At 43.0% G+C, this 19,187-nt stretch overlaps 1 protein-coding gene across 4 annotated transcripts in view; it reads right to left on the minus strand.

Moving 5' to 3' along the window:
• SLC25A42 (solute carrier family 25 member 42) overlaps positions 1-19,187 on the minus strand; it is a 62,253-nt gene that overhangs the window by 12,065 nt on the left and 31,001 nt on the right. For 2 of the 4 annotated variants that reach the window (XM_058163439.1, XM_058163440.1), the window contains exons 2-4: positions 8,069-8,194; positions 4,819-4,930; positions 1,323-1,348 (exon numbers count right to left, since the gene is read on the minus strand). In XM_058163439.1, coding sequence (XP_058019422.1) covers positions 1,323-1,348; positions 4,819-4,930; positions 8,069-8,155 — 225 coding nt within the window. In that variant the 5' untranslated portion in view covers positions 8,156-8,194. Of the gene's footprint in view, positions 1-1,322; positions 1,349-4,818; positions 4,931-8,068; positions 8,195-13,995; positions 14,017-15,748; positions 15,952-19,187 lie in introns of those variants that run through there. The other 2 variants (XM_058163438.1, XM_058163441.1) reach the window with 2 other exon arrangements.

Genomic DNA, 19,187 nt, shown 5'->3' on the forward strand with positions numbered 1-19,187 from the left:
TGGACTTCGACAACTACCAAACCTTCGGACCTTTCGCCGCGAACTTAAAACTTATTTATTTCGTCTTGCTGGACTGGCTTGAATTTTTTAAAATTTTTAATTGATTTTATGGGTTTAAATTTTTATTAATTTTACAGGGTTGATATTGTATTTTAAATGGGGCCAATTGAATAAGTTTTTTAATGTTTGTTTTTAGCATTGTATGTGTTGTTTTTTTGTATTTTATTGTGGCTGTAAACCGCCCTAAGTCCTTCGGGAGAAGGGCAGTATACAAATTAAAATATTATTATTATTATTATTATTATTAAGGAGGAGGAGGAGGAGAAGGAAGAGAAGAAGGAGGAGGAAGAGAAGGAGAAGGAGGAGAAGGAAGAGAAGAAGTAAGAGAAGGAGGAGGAAGAGAAAAAGGAGGAGAAGGAGGAGGAGGAGGAAGAGAAGAAAGAGGAGGAGGAAGAGGAGGAGGAGGAGGAGGAGGAGAAGGAAAAGAAGGAAGAGAAGAAGAAAAATATCTGAATAAGTATTCCTTTAAGCCATGGGGGGGGGGAGAGAGAGGGAGGGAGGGAGAGAGAAAGAGAGAGAGAGAGGAGGGAGAGAGAAGCAGGATAGTAGAACCCAGTGTCAGAGTCCAGCAGAAATATTGGGAACCATTGGGTTCCTTTCTTTTGATGGAGGAGAGGCAACTAAACGAGAAGGAAAGATTTTTGCCCCTAGCCCCCTCAGATGCTACTATAGGATAAGTCAATGTCACATCCAACTATCTGGCTCCTTACACAGAGCAAAGATTACTTTTTCTCTGTGTTGGAGTTAGCAACCAGCTACACAGTCTCCTTACGAGGGCTGAATTCCTCTTTTAATGTCTATTCTTTTGCTGGAATTTTGCCCCAGGGTTTTACTTCAACTGGCACATAGCAATAGCACCTAGACTTATATATCGTTTCCCAGTGCTTTACAGCCCTCTCTAAGGAGTTTACAGAGTCAGCCTCTTGCCCTCAACAAACTGGGTCCTCATTTTACCCACCTTGGAAGGATGGAAGGCTGAGTCAACCTTGAGCCAGTCAGATTCGAACTGTCAAAGTACAGGCAGCCTGCAGTCAGCAGAAGTAGCCTGTAGGACAGCTTTCTAACCACTTACATGGCACATACATGCGCCTACTGTTTAAAAGTAGCTGTTTTGACTAATTTTCATTGGCTCTTAAGAGACTAGGAGGAGGGGCAAGGGAGAGGGGTGTTAAGGTGAGCAATCTATGGGAGTAATTCAGTGAAATTAATCCTTCCGTCAACCTGCAATCAAGCTTAGAAAAGAGAAGGATGTTTCACCTTACCTTAGCAGAAAATCTATTTGACGACACTGAAAACAGAAAAAAAAAGAACACACATCAGCACTGCAACTAAGAAATCTATGGGCTATCTTTCCATGCCACAACCCAGCATCTTTGCACTCAGTCAGTCTCTGGTTTCGAACACCCCAACCAAAGAAGGCTGCCTTTGCGAATTGGGATCAAATGTCTCAACAGGACCACATTAGCCTGGAGGGAGGTATGGTGTAGGCCAGTGTTTCCCAACCTTGACAACTTTAATACGGGTGGAGTTCAACTGCCAGAATGCTGGCTGGGGAAGTCTGAGAACTGAAGTCCACACATCTTAAAAGTTACCAAGATTGAGAAACAGTGGTGGGATGCTGCCGGTTTAACAACTGGTTCAGTGATCACGCGTGCACAGTTTTACAAATACTAACCTTCTGTGTTACCACTTGGGAGTAACACAGCTGAGACGCGGCAATCCGCTCTGCCGTGCCAATCAGCTGAGAAGATAAAGATAAGTAAAGCGCAGGGGCAGGCGGGCCAACCTGATCATCGGAGCAAACTGGTTCACTCCCAGCTGATCGTTGGAGCTACCGTTTCGCCCGAAGCTGTTTGAACCAGTAGAATCCCACCCCCGTTGAGAAACATTGGGGTAGGCTGCAATAAGTCCCAGTCTTTAGCCCTGTGCTCTTCAACATTTTTATTACAAGCAAAGATGAGACAATGGAGGGACATGTTTATCAATGACAGGAGGAATTCAGATTTGTCTCTGTTCTACATTAATCAGAATCCCACCTCAAACAGTATGTCCAACTCTGGTTTCCATATTTTAAGGAGGAGTCAGACAACTAGAACAGACTAGAACAGAATAGAAGAGATCAAAACTATAGTCTCTACTCAAAATCCCAAAAACTTCAACCAAAAACTATCTACTATTGACCTCACCCCATTCCTAAGAGGACTATAAGAGGCATGCATAAGAGCACAAAAGTGCCTACCGTTCCTGTCCTATTGTTCCCTTTCATTATATCAAATTAATATAGTTGTTGCATACTTTTGCTTATATATATGTTTTTCTTTTTATGATGTGTTGTTGTTTTATATCGATGTTTACGTATACTGTCGTGACAAAATAAAATAAATAAATAAATAATTTTAAAAAACCAAAGTCCTGCAAATAGATTGAAGGAAGTGAGAATGTTTAGTCTTAAGAGGACATTCTTCAAATCCCTAGAAGGATGTCATTTACTACTTCTGTACCATCCCACAATGCAGGTTAGTGATTGATCGATTGAAGTTATAGGAAAGAAAGTTTTATCTGAATATTAGAAAAAAGAAATCAAAGAAGTGTATGATCTAAAGAAGACTATGAATTATAAACTATCACTGCATGTCCAAAATAACAAGAAACATTATTAGATATGCTCTAAAGCAGGGAAGCCATGCTGGCTCAGGAATTCTGGGAGATGAAGTCCACAAATCATAAAGGGGCCATGGTTCCCCACCTCGGCTCTAAAGCATTTGAATGAAGAATCTGACTATGCTGGCCTTGCTTCCACAAACCCTTATACCTCAAATCTTCTTATTCCTGGATCATCAAAGGCCTTCTGCAAAGATGGTTGAACAAACTAATTACAAATTAACCAGGATTAAAAAAAAAAGCATGCAGTCTTTCCAAATCCAGCCATTTTGTTTCATTATCAAGCCAGACTTTAAAGGCAGCAGTCAAATCTGGCTTCCAAGCTGGTTAGAGCAACGACAAGCCAGGAATAATTGTTTGTCCAAATTTGGGTCCGTGCAGATCTACAGATTCTAAATCCCAGAATTCCTCAACCACCAAGCTACCACTGAGAGTTCTGGGAATCGAAGTCCATGCAACTGTATCAGTGTTTTTTTCAAACTTGGCAACGTTAAGATGGGTGGACTTCCAACTCCCAGAATTCCCCGGCCAGCATGATGAGTTGAGATCCACCCATCTTAAAGTTGTCAAATTTGAAAAACACTGATATAGAGCAGGGGTGTCAAACTTGATTTCATTGACGGCCACGGCAAGGTTGTGTTTGACCTCAGGGGGCCAGGGTGGGTGTGTCCAGCTTGATGTCACTCATGTCGAGGGTGCCTGTGGTGGCCCGAGCGCTCTGTCAGCGAAAACGGGCTCCCGAGCTCTGTTTTCGGCTGCAACAGCCTCCTGCAATCCTCTGACAGGGAAAATGGAGCTCCATTTTCCCCGGCAGAGGCACCACTGGCCGGTCCTTCACTGTTTCCAGGGCGGTCCTGTGGGCCATATCCAAGCATCCCGCAGGCCGAATCTGGCCCCTGGGCCTTGAGTTTGACACCCCTGATCTAGAGCAGGGATCTCCAACCTTGGCAACTTTAAGCCTGGAGGACTTCAATTCCCAGAATTCCCCAGCCAGCGAAGCTGTATAGCTGTATCCGTATAGGGAATATGTAAAGCCAAGAATAGGGCTCCACCCGGACTAGATGGTCTACCCCGGTGAGGGGAACGGTAACAAGCATATATGGGTGTCAGGTGAAAGGTAGAGAGAAAAAGGACTACCCTGGGTGGATCGAGCATACGTGATAAGAACATGAGGGTTGTCGTGTCCCACTCCTCCGCTGACGGCCGGGTCAGGGAAATCCGAATCAGGCTTGCCTCTGCAGCTCTGCCAAAGTCCTAGCAAAGTCCTCAGAGCAGGCAAGAGACCAGAAAGTGACTTCAGCAAGATAAGTTCGACTTTGCCTGACTCAGAGAATGCCAGAAAGCAGATCCTTTATATAGGCCATGGGGTGTGGCTCCATGACTCAGCACTCATTAAGGCCTGCCCCTCCCTTCCTTCTGTTGCCTCCGCCTATCCAGTCTTCTGATGCGAGGGTCACTCCAATCAGCAGCTGTTGGAAATAAACCTTCCTCAGGCTCACATGCTGTGGAGGAGGGGGAGGGATCTAGCTGCTCCGTTTGCCTGGGCATGGAGCCACGGCTGGGGCCGGGGGGTGCTCCCTCCTCTGCAACCTGCTTGGGCATGGAGCCAGGGCTGGGACCGGGAGGTGCCCCCTCCTCTTCAGCTTGTCTGGGCATGGAGCCAGGACTGGGGCCGGGAGGCATACATTCCTCCGTGTTCGGGAGCAGATAAGAAGGCCCCGGCTGCTGTGAGAGCGGGCAAGACACAACAAGGGTGAATGTACCAATATAATGGGTGCGACCAAAGGCCTTGGAAAGAGCAAGTAGGGAGGGGTGGGAGGGCCATTGAGATGATCTTGAAGGTGTAACCAGCGGTCTTGGAAAGAGCATTAAGGGAGGGGTTACAATAAATGGACGTGAGAAGCGGGACTGTATGCTTTCAGTGGAAGGATAGAAGGAAGGATAGAGGAGCTGACTGGGGAATTCTGGGAATTGAAGCCCTCCAGGCTTAAAGTTGCCAAGATTGGAGACCCCTGATCTAGAGGAAGCTAGGATTGCTTCCATAAGTGAGAAGTATAGGCAGATTCCCCCATTTCTCCTTCCTACTCTCATGTCTACCTTGGAAAATGATTTTCGTCCTGTCCAACGGTGCCACGGCGGTTTTGGCCACAGCGCCAGCCAATGCTCCAGACATCAAGGAGTTGATCACACTTTTTTTCTCTTCAGTACTCTGGAAACAAAAACCAGAACATGTTAAGAGATCGAATCATGCAAGGGAAAAAACACAGCAGGGGCTTTTTCTCTCGTAAGCAATGGTAGACAATTTTTTTTTCCAACGGAAGTAAGTGATAGGTTTCCTTTGCTTTTACGCTGGTAGGAGAACTTTATACAATATTTTCTAATGGGGATGCTTAATCATTTACACAAAGACTTCCCACTGGATTAATGAATTACAATGACACAGGCAGGGTTTGCTCAGCATGCTAAGCCACAAAATACCTAATCAAGGGGAACCCAAACAAGCTTTGCATATGACATGAATGCAGCCAGTTAAGTCTTCAACTGACCTGAGTCTGGGTCTTCAGCAGGATTGGGTTGCACAAAAAAAAAAAAAAAAGCCAGAACAAACTCAGAGAGTCATTCATATAGAACAGGGGTCTCCAAACTTGGCAACTTTTAAGACTTGTGGACTTCAACTCCCAGAATTCCTTAGTCAGCTATGCTGGCTGGGGAATTCTGAGAGTTGGAAGGCCACAAGTCTTAAAAGTCTTAAAGTTGCCAAGGTTGGAGACCCCTGATGTAGAGTAAGAGTCAGAAACTCAAACTTGTTCCCATGGGATTCAAATCATAAGAGAGGAACAAGAGAAGAGGACATGCAGGTAGGCCTTGACATACAACAGTTCATTTAATGACCGTTCAGTTATAACGGCACTGAAAAAAAGCCCACTTATGGTTGTTTTTTGTATTTAGGACCAATGAAGCATCCTCACATGATAAAAACGTAGATACTTGGTAACTGGTTCATATTTATGATGGTTGCAATGTCCCTGGGTCCAGTGTTCATGTTTTATAACCTTCCAAGAGGCAAAGTCAGTGGGGGAGCCAGATTTTATTTATTTTATTTATTTATTTTATTTACATTTATATCCCGCCCTTCTCCGAAGACCCAGGGCGGCTTACAGTGTGTAAGGCAATAGTCTCATTCTATTTGTATATTTACAAAGTCAACTTGACAACTGATTAACTGATTAACTTAACAAGATTGACTTAACAACTGTGCTACTAACTTATCAACTGCAGCGATTCACTTAACAACCGTGGCAAGAAAGGTCGTAAAATGGGGCAAAACTCACTTAACAAATGTCTCACTTACCCGCAGAAATGTTGGGCTCCATTGTGGTCATAAGTCGAGGACTACCTGTATGGGAGCTTTGGCTCCTATCTCTTTGTTGCTGCCTTTGGATGTCAACACTATTAATTTCCACAAAGCCTTTTGAGTAACGAAAGCACTGAAACTTTTATTTCCCAATGCATAAATTGCATAAAACACCTGTTTCTTTATGTGCTGTCTGTTAAGCAATGGTAATAAACCCTGCATATAGTATTAAGGGAGAAATACTGACTTTAAAAAAAAAAAAAAGTTATTTGGCTGCTACTTTTAAGCATGCTGCTCATTTGATTTGTACAAGTAATCCTTGAACTTACAATCACAATTAAGCCCATAATGTATGTTGCTAAGTGAGACATTTGTTGTAGGGCCTTCTCTGTGGGGGCAATGACGCTCTGGAACGAACTTCCCCCCGGCCTGCGTCAAGTGCCTGATCTTCGGACCTTCCGTCATGAGCTCAAAACATATTTATTCATTAAAGCGGGACTGGCATAATTAGTGATGTATTTTAATTGGGTTTTTTAATACTTTTAACTTTTTAACTTAAATTTTAATAATCAGCCTTTAAAATTTGCTCTTTTTAAATGTTGTTTTAAATTGTATATATCTTTGTTTTTATTCTGGCTGTACACCGCCCTGAGTCCTTTGGGAGAAGGGCGGTATAAAAATTTAATAAATAAATAAATAAATAAATAAATAAATGAGTTTTGCCATATTTTTACAACTTGTCTTCCTATAGTTCTTAAGCGAATTGCTGCAGTTGCTAAGTTACTAACACAAGTGAATCGAGCTTTGCCACTGACTTTGCTTGTCGGAAGATCGCAAAAGGTGGCTCACAGGATCCCTGGAACATTACAACCATCATAAACATGAGTCAATTGCCAAGCGGCTGAAATGTTGATCAGGCGACCATGGGGATGCTGCAATGGTCGTAAGTGTGAAAAACAGTCTAAGTCACTGAGGGCAAACCTTTTCGCCACCGAGTGCCGAAAAAGGAGCACTGTGCGCACTTGTCTGGGCCGAGACCAGGAGCAGGAGTTGCCCACGGACGTTTTTAAGAAGATGTTGGATAACCATTTGTCTGAAATGGTGTAGGGCAGGGGTGTCCAAACTTGGCCCCTTGAAGAGTGGTGGACTTCAACTCCCAGAATTCCCCAGCCAGCATGAGCTATAAATATGAGCAAGTTGCTGGCTGGGGAATTCTGGGAGTTGAAGTCCACCACTCTTCAAAGGGCCAAGTTTGGACATCCCTGGTGTAGGGTTTCCTGCCTAGGCAGGGGTTGGACTAGAAGGCCTCCAAGGTCCCTTCCAACTCTGTTGTTGTTGTTGTTGTTGTTTTTGAATTTATATCCCGCCCTTCTCCAAAGACTCAGGGCGGCTTACATTGTGTTAAGCAATAGTCTTCATCCATTTGTATATTATACACAAAGTCAACTTTTTTATTGCCCCCAACAATCTGGCTCCTCATTTTACCTACCTTATAAAGGAAGGAAGGCTGAGTCAACCTTGGGCCTGGTGGGACTTGAACTTGCAGTAATTGCAAGCAGCTGTGTTAATAACAGACTGCTTAGTCTGTTGAGCCACCAGAGGCCCTTGTTGTTGTTGTTGTTGTTGTTGTTATTATTATTATTTTTCCATGCATGCACACATGCCGATCAGCTGGCTGGCCAATGCACATGCTCATGCCTGAAAACGGAAGACCAGCTCTGATGCAAGCACAAAGGCCAGCTGACTGTCGTGCGCGCATGCGTGTCAGAAACCCAGAAGAGGAACGGCCGCCGCCACACGTGCCAGGCGAGATGGCTCCATGTGCCATTTCGGGCACGCGTGCCGTAGGTTCGCCGTCACGGGTTTAAGTCGTGTTTTCAGTGTCACTGTAACTTTGAACAGTTACCAAACGAGTTGTAAGTTGAGGATTACCTGCATTGTCTTGTTTCACGGCCACTACAGTTATGACACAGCAAGACACAAACTGCTCACCTCTGGAAGAATACGTCCATGGACTCTGACCTCCGCATCATTCTGTTTTAAGCCTACTTGACCTTCTACCGCTCTACCATTATCCATACCAAGCTCAGAAGCTAGCTAGGAAGAGAACTGAACCTCCTGAGAAGAAGAAGAGAAAGAAAACATTAAAATTCATTTTTCAAAATATGAAACTTTAAAAAAAAAACCCAATCTGACTGATCTGTTTCAATTGTTCCATTTATAGAATAGAATAGAATTTTTTATTGGCCAAGTGTGATTCGACACACAAGGAATTTGTCTTGGTGCATATACCCTCAGTGTACATAAATAGATACCTTCATCAAGGTATAACACTTACAACACTTAATGATAGTCATAGGGTACAAATAAGCAATCAGGAAACAATCAATATCAGTATAAATCGTAAGGATACAAGCAACAAAGTTACAGTCATAAGTGGAAGGAGACGGGTGATGGGAATGATGAGAAGATTAATAGCGCAGATTTAGTCAATAGTTTGACAGTGTTGAGGGAATTTTTATTTATTTATTTTTGTCACACAGTATATATAAGCGTAAGCATGTAATAACTATACAATATATAAGCATATATATAAGTATGAGTATATAATAACTATATTAATTGGATATAACGAAAGGAAACAATAGGACAGGAACGGTAGGCACGCTTGTGTTCTTATGCACGCCCCTTACAGACCTCTTAGAAATGGGGTGAGGTCAATAGTAGACAGTTTTTAGTTGAAGCTTTGGGGATTTTGGGAAGAGACCAGAGAGTCAGGTAGTTTATTCCAAGCATTAACAACTCTGTTACTGAAGTCATATTTTCTGCAATCAAGATTGGAGCAGTTAAAATTAAGCTTAAATCTATTGTGTGTTCGTGTATTGTTGCAATTGAAGCTGAAGTAGTTTTCGACAGGAAGTACATTGTAATAGATAATTCTATGAGTTAAACTCGGGTCATGTCGAACGCGGCGTAGTTCTAAATTTTCTAAGCCCAGGATTTCAAGTCTGGTGGCATAAGGTATTTTGTTGTATTCAGAGGAGCGGAGAACTCTTCTTGTAAAATATTTCTGGACACGTTCAATTGTAGTGATGTCAGAAATGTGGTATGGGTTCCAGACAGTTGAGCTGCATTCAAGAATTGGTCTAGCAAATGTTTTATATGCTCTGGTTAGTAGTGTAGTGTTTTTGGAGAAGAAGCTACTCTTAGGTTTATAACTCTTAAAGCCTTTTTTGCGATGTAGTTGCAGTGGGCTTTGGCACTTAGATCATTTGATCTTAGCAGGGTGGGGGTCATCTGTAAGGTAATGTCCATCAAGCTTGTATTTAGTGTTTAGGTTCTTTTTTCCAATATGCAAGACTGAGCATTTGCTGGTTAAGATTTGGAGTTGCCAAGTTTTAGACCATTCAGATACAAAGTCAAGGTTTTTTTGAAGGGTAGTTGTATTGTTGGTGGTGTTATTTGTTTAGCAGAGTGATGGCGTTTGGGGAAAAAACTGTTCTTGTGTCTAGTTGTTCTGGTGTGCAGTGCTCTATAGTGTCGTTTTGAGGGTAGGAGTTGAAACAGTTTATGTCCTGGATGTGAGGGATCTGTAAATATTTTCACAGCCCTCTTTTTGACTCGTGCAGTATACAGGTCCTCAATGGAAGGCAGGTTGGTAGCCATTGTTTTTTCTGCAGTTCTAATCCTCTGAAGTCTGTGTCTGTCTTGTTGGGTTGCAGAACCAAACCAGACAGTTATAGAGGTGCAGATGACAGACTCAGTAATTCCTCTGTCTCCTTTTTCACTGTCTCCTCCATCTGCTTATTTGCACTGTTAGCCTTCCAGTCTGTTTCCCCCAACCTAAAAAAGCAGAATATTTATTGAATTTGCCTAGTAAATTGGTTTTAATGGGGATTTTATTATTTTTATTATCATCATTTTAATTATTCGGCCAATTATAATAAGTTTTTTAATGGATGTTTTTATTTGTATTTATATGTATATTTTTATCTGGTTGTTAACCGCCCTGAGTCCCTAGGGAGATAGGGCGGTATAAAAATATGAAAAATAAATAAATAAATAAATAAATAAATAAATAAATAAATAAATAACCCAAATGGATGTCTGGGTGGTAACAATTAAAAACAAAAGAAAAACAATACACCAAAACCATGCAGGTAGTCCTTAACTTACGACCACAATTGAGCCCCAAATTGCTGTTGCTAAGTGAGACGTTTGTTAAATGAGTTTCGTCCCACGTTACAATCTTCCTTGCCAAAGTTCACTAAATGAACTGTTGTAAGTCGAGGACTACCTGTAATGTAAATTAAGGAGAACTTTACATAATCATGGATGTAACCTAGCACGCCACAGGTTATGCAGTCCTTTTTTGACCATCCACTTTAGTACTGTAACTCGTTTTGCAACAAGGAATTCGACTGGAGAATTATCCCATCGTTTCTGTATCCTTTTTTTTCATTCTAGTTTATTTCTGGCTATGAGGGATTTGGAATGAACAGCTGTCAGATTACAAATGTTCCTTTACGTCTTCCTCCATAAGGCAGGGCAAGGGAGAATGTCTGGTAGGAATCTGTTAGGAAGTTCAAAGATAGGGGGGAAAAATATGGCCAACCAAGCTAATTGCCCAACGTGACAAGTGACACTTGGAGTGTGGGGGGGAGGGTTGTTGCTGGTTTAAACTATGCTGAAACCACAGGAAAAAGTCAGAGTTGATTTACCACTAAGTGTGCCGATATGATGTGCCCAATAAAGCAGGGGTCTCCAACCTTGGTCCCTTTAAGACTTGTGGACTTCAACTCCCAGAATTCCTCAGCCAGCAAAGTTGGCTGAGGAACTCTGGGAGTTGAAGTCCACAAGCCTTAAAGTTGCTAAAATTGGAGACCCGTTTTAGATAAAAGCAGCTAAACTTTCACACTTTACACACACACACACACACACACAAAATGTCACATACAGCTTTGTGAGATTTTGTCTGTTTGTGTAGTTAAGAGTGAAACACTACAGAAATACACCAAATCTCAGAAAGCTGCACAAATATTTTATTTTATTATTTTATTTTATTCAAATTATTTAGATCAGGGGTCTCCAACCTTAGTAACTTTAAGGTTTGTGGACTTCAACTCCCAGAGTTCCTCAGCCAGCTTTCAATTCTGGGAGTTGAAGTCCACAAGTCTTAAAGTTGCCGAGGTTGGAGACCCCTGCAATAAAGGAATTCTCTGAGGAAAACGAAAGCCTCGGAGTTCTGGTTTGCTTGGGCTGATAAGTCAGAGCCTTGACATGCCAAGCGCCCACATTTTGATGATGTAATTGTGTTGATGCTATGACGGTTATAAGTGTGAGGACCGGTTTTAAGCCACCCTTTTCATTTAGGATGGAGCTTCAAATAGTCGCTAAATGGTTGTAAGTCAAGGACTACCTGTATTCCAGGGGTGTCAAACTCAAGGTCTGTGGGCTGGATCCGGCCTGTAGTGTCCTTAGATCTGGCCCACAGGGCCGGTCCTGGAAAAAAGTGAAGAACCAATCCGAGGTGTCTGTGCCAGTGAAAACGGAGCTCGGGAGGGCCACGCGCACCCCTCCCGAGCTCTGTTTTTGCTGGCAGAGGGTTGAAGGAGGCCATTGCAGCCGAAAACGGAGCTTGGGAGCCCATTTTTGCTGGCACAGTGCTCGGACCCCCACAGACGCCCCTGACACAAGTAACTTCGAGCTGGCCGCGCCCACCCTCGCCATGCCCCCAGCAGCCACTGCACTACTATTAATCTTCTCATCGTTCCCATCACCCATCTCCTTCCACTTATGACTATATGACTGTAACCTTGTTGCTTGTATCCTTACGATTTAAATTGATATTGTTTCCCGATTGCTTATTTGTACCCTATGACTATCATTAAGTATTGTACTTTATGATTCTTGATGAATGTATCTTTTCTTTTATGTACACTGGGAGCATATGCATCAAGACAAATTCCTTGTGTGCCCAATCACACTTAACATAACATAACATAACATAACATAACATCAGAGTTGGAAGGGACCTTGGAGGCCTTCTAGTCCAACCCCCTGCCCAGGCAGGAAACCCTACACCATCTCAGTCAGATGGTTATCCAACATTTTCTTAAAAATTTCCAGTGTTGGAGCATTCACAACTTCTGAAGGCAAGTTGTTCCACTTATTAATTGTTCTAACTGTCAGGAAATTTCTCCTTAGTTCTAAGTTGCTTCTTTCCTTGATCAGTTTCCACCCATTGCTTCTTGTTCTACCCTCAGGTGCTCTGGAGAACAGCCCGACTCCCACTTCTCTGTGGCAGCCCCTGAGATATTGGAACACTGCTATCATGTCTCCCTGGTCCTTCTTTTGTTAAACTAGACATACCCAGTTCCTGCAACCGTTCTTCATATGTTTTATCCTCCAGTCCCTAATCATCTTTGTTGCTCTTCTCTGCACTCTTTCTAGAGTCTCAACATCTTTTTACATCGTGGCGACCAAAACTGGATGCAATATTCCAAGTGTGGCCTTACCAAGGCATTATAAAGTGGTACTAGCACTTCACGTGATCTTGATTCTATCCCTCTGTTTATGCAGCCCAGAACTATGTTGGCTTTTTTAACAGCTGCTGCACACTGCTGGCTCATATCTAGATGGTTATCCACTAGGACTCCAAGATCCCTCTCACAGGTACTACTATTGAGCAAGGTGCCACATATACGGTACTGGTGCAGTTTGTTTTTGGCCTAAATGTAGAACCTTACTTTTTCACTGTTGAATTTCATTTTGTTAGATAGCGCCCAATGTTCAAGTCTGTCAAGATCTTTCTGTAACTTGAGCCTATCTTCTGGAGTGTTGGCTATTCCTGCCAGCTTGGTGTCATCTGCAAATCTGATGAGTTCCCATCTATCCCTCGTCCAAGTCATTGATGAAGATGTTGAAGAGTACTGGGCCTAAAACAGAGCCTTGGGGTACTCCACTGCATACTTCCCTCCATGTGGATGTAGTTCCGTTGAGGACTACACGTTGAGTGCGGTTGGTCAGCCAGTTACGAATCCATCTGGTGGTGGTGCTGTCTAACCCACATTTTTCTACTTTATCTAGTAGTAGGTTATGGTCTACTTTATCAAATGCTTTACTGAAGTCCAAGTAAATTATATCAACAGCATTCCTCTGGTCTACTAATTTTGTCATTTTGTCAAAGAATGCGATAAGATTAGTCTGGCATGATCTGTTTTTGACAAACCCATGTTGGCTTTTGGTTATTACTTTGTTTGCTTCTAGGTGTTCGCAAACAAAGTATAACTTGGCCAATAAAAAATTCTATTTCTATTCTATTAAGCTTCTTCTTCTTCTTTTTCGTTCTACCTTTCCTAGCATTAGAAACTTCAGATAATGTGTCCGAAACATGATAATTAGATGCCTGCATTGGATGCCTGCAACTAATCTTCAAGGAAAGGATACGGAAAGCCAAGGGAAATGTCTAACCATTTTTAAGGTTATCAAAGAATTCTCTCTGCCCTAAGGAGCAAAAAGGCTACAAGTAGTCCTTGACTTATGACCATAACGGTGACCAAAATTTCCATTGCTACGTGAGACAGTCGTTAGGTGAGTTTTGCTCCATTTTACGACCTTTCTCGCCACAGTTGTTAAGTGAATCTCCGCAGTTGTAAAGTTAGTTGTTCACGGTTATTAAGTGAATCTGGCTTCCCCTTGACTTTGAAGGTCGCAAAAAGGGGATCACATGACCCCAGAACACAGCGACCGTCATGAATATGAACCAGTTACCAAATAACTAAATTTTGATCATGCAACCATGGGGATGCTACAATGATTGTAAGGGTGAATAATGGTTGTTAAGTCACTTTGTTCAATGCTGTTGTATCTTCGAACAATCACTCTTTGTATGTTGAGGACTAGATACACACACTTACCTCAACAGGTCTTCCTCCTAAACCAGGCACTGGGAATGCTACCCGATCTACCAAAACAAAGCCCTTTAAATCAACCTCTGCCAAGGGAAGAAGAGAAATGTGGGTGAGAGTTGAGTGCCCTGAAGAAATGAAAGACCAGCCCCACTGGCTGTTAAATTTTTTGCTGTCATTTCCCCTGTACTGTTTACTCCATAAACAGTACTACAGTCTGATCCAGTTCTACAGAGGAATTATTGAGTCTGTCATTTGCACCTCTATAACTGTCTGGTTCGGTTCTGCAACCCAACAAGAAAGACACAGACTTCAGAGGATAATTAGAACTGCAGAAAAAATAATTGCTACCAACCTGCCTTCCATTGAGGACCTGTATATTCCACGAATCAAGAAGAGGGCCGTGAAAATATTTGCAGATCACTCGCATCCTGGACATAAACTGTTTCAACTCCTACCCTCAAAACGACGCTATAGAGCACTGCACACCAGAACAACTAGACACAAGAACAGTTTTTTCCCGAAGGCCATCACTCTGCTAAACAAATAATTCCCTCAACACTGTCAGACTATTTACTGAATCTGCACTACTATTAATCGTTTCATAGTTCCCATCACCAATCTCTTTCCACTTATGACTGTATGACTATAACTTGTTGCTGGCAATCCTTATGATTTATATTGATATATTGACCATCAATTGTGTTGTAAATGTTGTACCTTGATGAACGTATCTTTTCTTTTTATGTACACTGAGAGCATATGCACCAAGACAAATTCCTTGTGTGTCCAATCACACTTGGCCAATTAAAAAAAAAAAATCTACTCTATTCATTCTATTCTATTCATTAACAGGCAGGATATCTGAAGACATTTCTCAAATAATAATTTAACGCATACAGGAAGTCCTAGATTTACAACAGTTCATTTATTGACCGTGCAAAATTACGTCATCGGAAAAAGTGACTTATGACCAATTTTCACACTTATGACTGTTGCAGCATCCCTCTACGGTCACATGATCAAAATTCAGACACTTGGCAAATTAGGTAAAGGTGAAGGTTCCCCTCGCACATACGTGCTAGTCGTTCCTGACTCTAGAGGGCGGTGCTCATCTCCATTTCAAGGCCGAAGAGCCAGCGCTGTCCGAAGACATCTCCATGGTCATGTGGCCGGCATGACTCAATGCCAAAGGCGCACAGAACACTGTTACCTTCCCACCAAAGTGGTCCCTATTTTCCTACTTGCATTTTTTACATGCTTTCGAACTGCTAGGTTGGCAGAAGCTGGGACAAGTAATGGGAGCTCACCCCGTTACACAGCACTAGGGATTCGAACCGCTGAACTGCCGACCTTCTGATCGACAAGCTCAGCATCTTAAACCACTGAGCCACCGCGTCCCTCTTGGCAAATTACTCCTATTTAAAACGATTGCAGTGCCTCGAGATAATGTGATCACCTTCTGTAACCTTCTGACAAACAAAGTCAATGGGGGAAGCCAGATTTACCTCGCAACCATGTTACTACCTTAACAACTGTAGGGATTCACTTAACAACCGTGGCGAGAAAGGTCGTAAAATGGGGCAAAACTCACTTAACAAATGTCTTGCTTAGCAAGATAAATTTTGGGCTGGAATATGGCCATAAATCGAGGATTACCTGTATCATACAAGACAGACACCTCCCAATAATTCAAGCTAAAGAAACAAAATATGAAAGAAAGCATAAGATTTTTTTAAAAAATAAAATAAAATAAACATACCTTCCTTGCTTGAATGCAACTTTGTACCAGAGAGGTTTTTCAACCAACTTCTCCAAAGCGGAACCTCTCGTAAATCGCTCAGTAGTTTGACAAATCAACAAAGCAGCTCTTGTTACTCGAAGCTGGGGCAGTCCAAGTGGAGATTATAGAGGCTACTTGTCTACGTCTGCCTGTCCCAGTGAGATTAGGCAAACACTCCTGACCTAAAAAATAAAGTAACCCAAGAAGGCAGCTGCAATTAAACTTCAGAGGAAGGCTGGGAGGGGGCTGTTCAAATAGTTGTGTCTTAACAGCCCTTCCTTTAAATTGTATTTTTTTGGTATTCTCTTCGTACACACCCAAACCCTGCCGAATTTGCTCCTATCAGACAAAATAGGACTTTCATTCTCAGGTTTTGCACACGAAAATAATTTGGAAGTATGGCCAGTCTAGAGAAAAGAAGGACTAGGGGGAACCTGATAGCAGTATTCCAGTATTTGAGAGGTTGCCACAAAGGGCAGGGGGAGGGTTCAACCTATTTTCCAAAGCACCAGAGAGGGCAGGACAAGACACAATGGATGGAAACTAATCCAGGAGAGAAGCAACCTGGAATTAAGGATAAACTTCCTAACAGGGATGACAATTAACCAGTGGAAGAGATTGCCTTCAGAGGTTGTGGGTGCTTCATCACTGGAGGCTTTGAAGAAGAGACTGGACAGCCATTTGTCTGAAATGCTCTGTGGGCACACGAGCCGTCGCCCCAGCTCTGCTCTGCTGCACATGCGTGTGTGCCTCCTGCCGGCCAGCTGGTCTTTGAGTCTCTGCCACGCATGCGCAGAAGGAAATGCGGAGGGGCAGGGAGCATGCAGGGGGCATGTATGGGGTGGGGCACATGCGGGGGCCATGTGTGCATGCACAGGGAGTGGGGAGCATGTGGGGACCCACGTGAGCATGCATGAGGTGGGGTGCATGCGCAGGGGTGCGGCACATGTGGGGGGGCAGGGCGCATGTACAGGGGCCAGGTGTGGGTTTCATATTGGGGCTGCGCGTGCGCACACACACACTTTGGCCACTCAGTCTAGAAAAGGTTAGCCATCACTGGTATAGGGTCTCCTGCTTGAGCAGGGGGTTGGGCTAGAAGACCTCTGAGGTCCCTTCCAGCTCTATTCGGATTGAACATAACTTTCCCCCAATGTATATTATATTGCCTTCAATTAGCTTTTTCAGGATTTCACTAGCTTCCCACTGCCATTTTGACCCAGTAGTTGAATATTTGTTTACTGTTTAAGTTTCTCCTGCACATTTTTGTTAGAGATAGACCAGGGAAAATCACAAGCTCTCTACTGAATCAGATCAAAGGTCTGCAGAGGCTGCATTCTTTTCAACAACGGTCAGCCAAGCACCACAGGGAAGACCGTAAGCAGGACAAATACAGATCGTCCTCAACTTACGATCATAATTGTGCCTAAAATTTTTGTTGCTAAGTGAAACATTTGTTAAGTGAGCTTTGCCCCCTTTTACGACCTGTCTTGCCACAGTTGTTAGGTGAATCACTGCAGTTGTTAAGTTAGTAACACAGTTGTTCAATGAATCTGGCTTCCCCATTCACTTTGCTTGCCAGAAAGTCTCAAAAAGTGATTACATGACCCTTTTTATGATCCAGCAATCGTCATAAATATGAACCAGTTGCCAAACATCTGAATTTCAATCACATGACTATGACTAAAGTTGTAACTATGGGAAATGGTCATATGACCGTGGTCTTATGACCACAATTGGAATCAGAATTTCTGCCTTAAGCCAGCATGGTCGTAAGTCGACAATTCAATTTTACTCCATTTTACCACAGTTGTAAAGCAATTCACTATACTCATTAAGTGAAGTTCTACAGAGGAATTATTGAGTCTGTCATTTGCACCTCTATAACTGTCTGGTTCGGTTCTGCAACCCAACAAGAAAAACACAGACTTCAGAGGATAATTAGAACTGCAGAAAAAATAATTGCTACCAACCTGCCTTCCATTGAGGACCTGTATACAGCACGAATCAAGAAGAGGGCCGTGAAAATATTTACAGACCCCTCGCATCCTGGACATAAACTGTTTCAACTACTACCCTCAAAACGACGCTATAGAGCACTGCACACCAGAACAACTAGACACAAGAACAGTTTCTTCCTGAACGCCATCACTCTGCTAAACAAATAATTCCATCAACACTGTCAAACTATTTACTGAATCTGCATTACTATTAATCTTCTCATCGTTCCCATCACCAATCTCTTTCTACTTATGACTGTATGACTGTAACTTGTTGCTGGCAATCCTTATGATTTATATTGATATACTGACCATCAATTGTGTTGTAAATGTTATACCTTGATGAACGTATCTTTTCTTTTATGTACACTGAGAGCATATGCACCAAGACAAATTCCTTGTGTGTCCAATCACACTTGGCCAATAAAATTCTATTCTATTCTATTCTGTATTTTGCAAGAAACCAGTCGGGAAGGTTGCAAATCATGATCACACGTCCACCGGGAGGAAGCTGCAACCGGTTGTAAGTGCAAGCTGGTTGCCACAGGCTTGAATTGGGATGACGTGACCGGCATCAGTCATAACTGCAAGGACAGGTTGTAAATTAATTTTTTTGCTGCAACTTTGAACCGCCACTAAACAAAGGGTTATCAGTCAAGGACTAATTGTATGGACTTGAAAGGAGCATGGCTGGGGAATTCTGGGATTTGAAGTCCACCCACCTTAATATTACACACTACCTCTATTAATGAAGGTCAGATAAAATATAGTTGTGAATCCTGGAACCTGTGTACCCATATTGTAGCCTTATCCAGTCCTGTCCAATCTTTTTTTAAAGCCATCCAGCCATCCAGCTCGATGAGCCGTGGTGGCGCAGTGGTTAGAGTGGAGTACTGCAGGCTGACTGCAATTTGGCAGTTCAAATCTCACCAGGTTCAAAGTTGACTCAGCCTTCCATCCCTTCCATGGTCGGGTAAAATGAGGACCCAGAGTATTGGGTGCAAGAGGCTGACTCTGTAAACCGCTTAGAGAGGGGCACTATAAAGCGGTATATAAGTCTAAGTGCTATTGCTATTGCCATCAGATATTTCATGGTATAGAACAGTTCCCCAACCTTTCCTTGAGGACTGGCAAGGGGGGGGGAGGGGAAAGGAACGGTTTTGCACGAGCAGCTAGCAAGCACCTGCGCACAGCTCCATTTGCACGAGCATCGTGTACATGTACCTCCTGCTCATGCAAATGAAGCAAGCACGCGCACACCCGCACACTGCTTGTGTAAGTGGGGATGTGTCCGCAGTCTCGCCCGCTGTTTCCACGGCCCACTCGCAAACACGTCACAGTCCACTAGTGAGCCACGGCGCAGAGGTTGGGCACCCCTGGTATAGATTAGAACTGTTCTGTCTCCTTCCCCACTTTGGAGC

Source organism: Ahaetulla prasina, chromosome 1, assembly GCF_028640845.1.
Source record: "Ahaetulla prasina isolate Xishuangbanna chromosome 1, ASM2864084v1, whole genome shotgun sequence".
NCBI classification, from domain to species: Eukaryota; Metazoa; Chordata; class Lepidosauria; order Squamata; family Colubridae; genus Ahaetulla; species Ahaetulla prasina.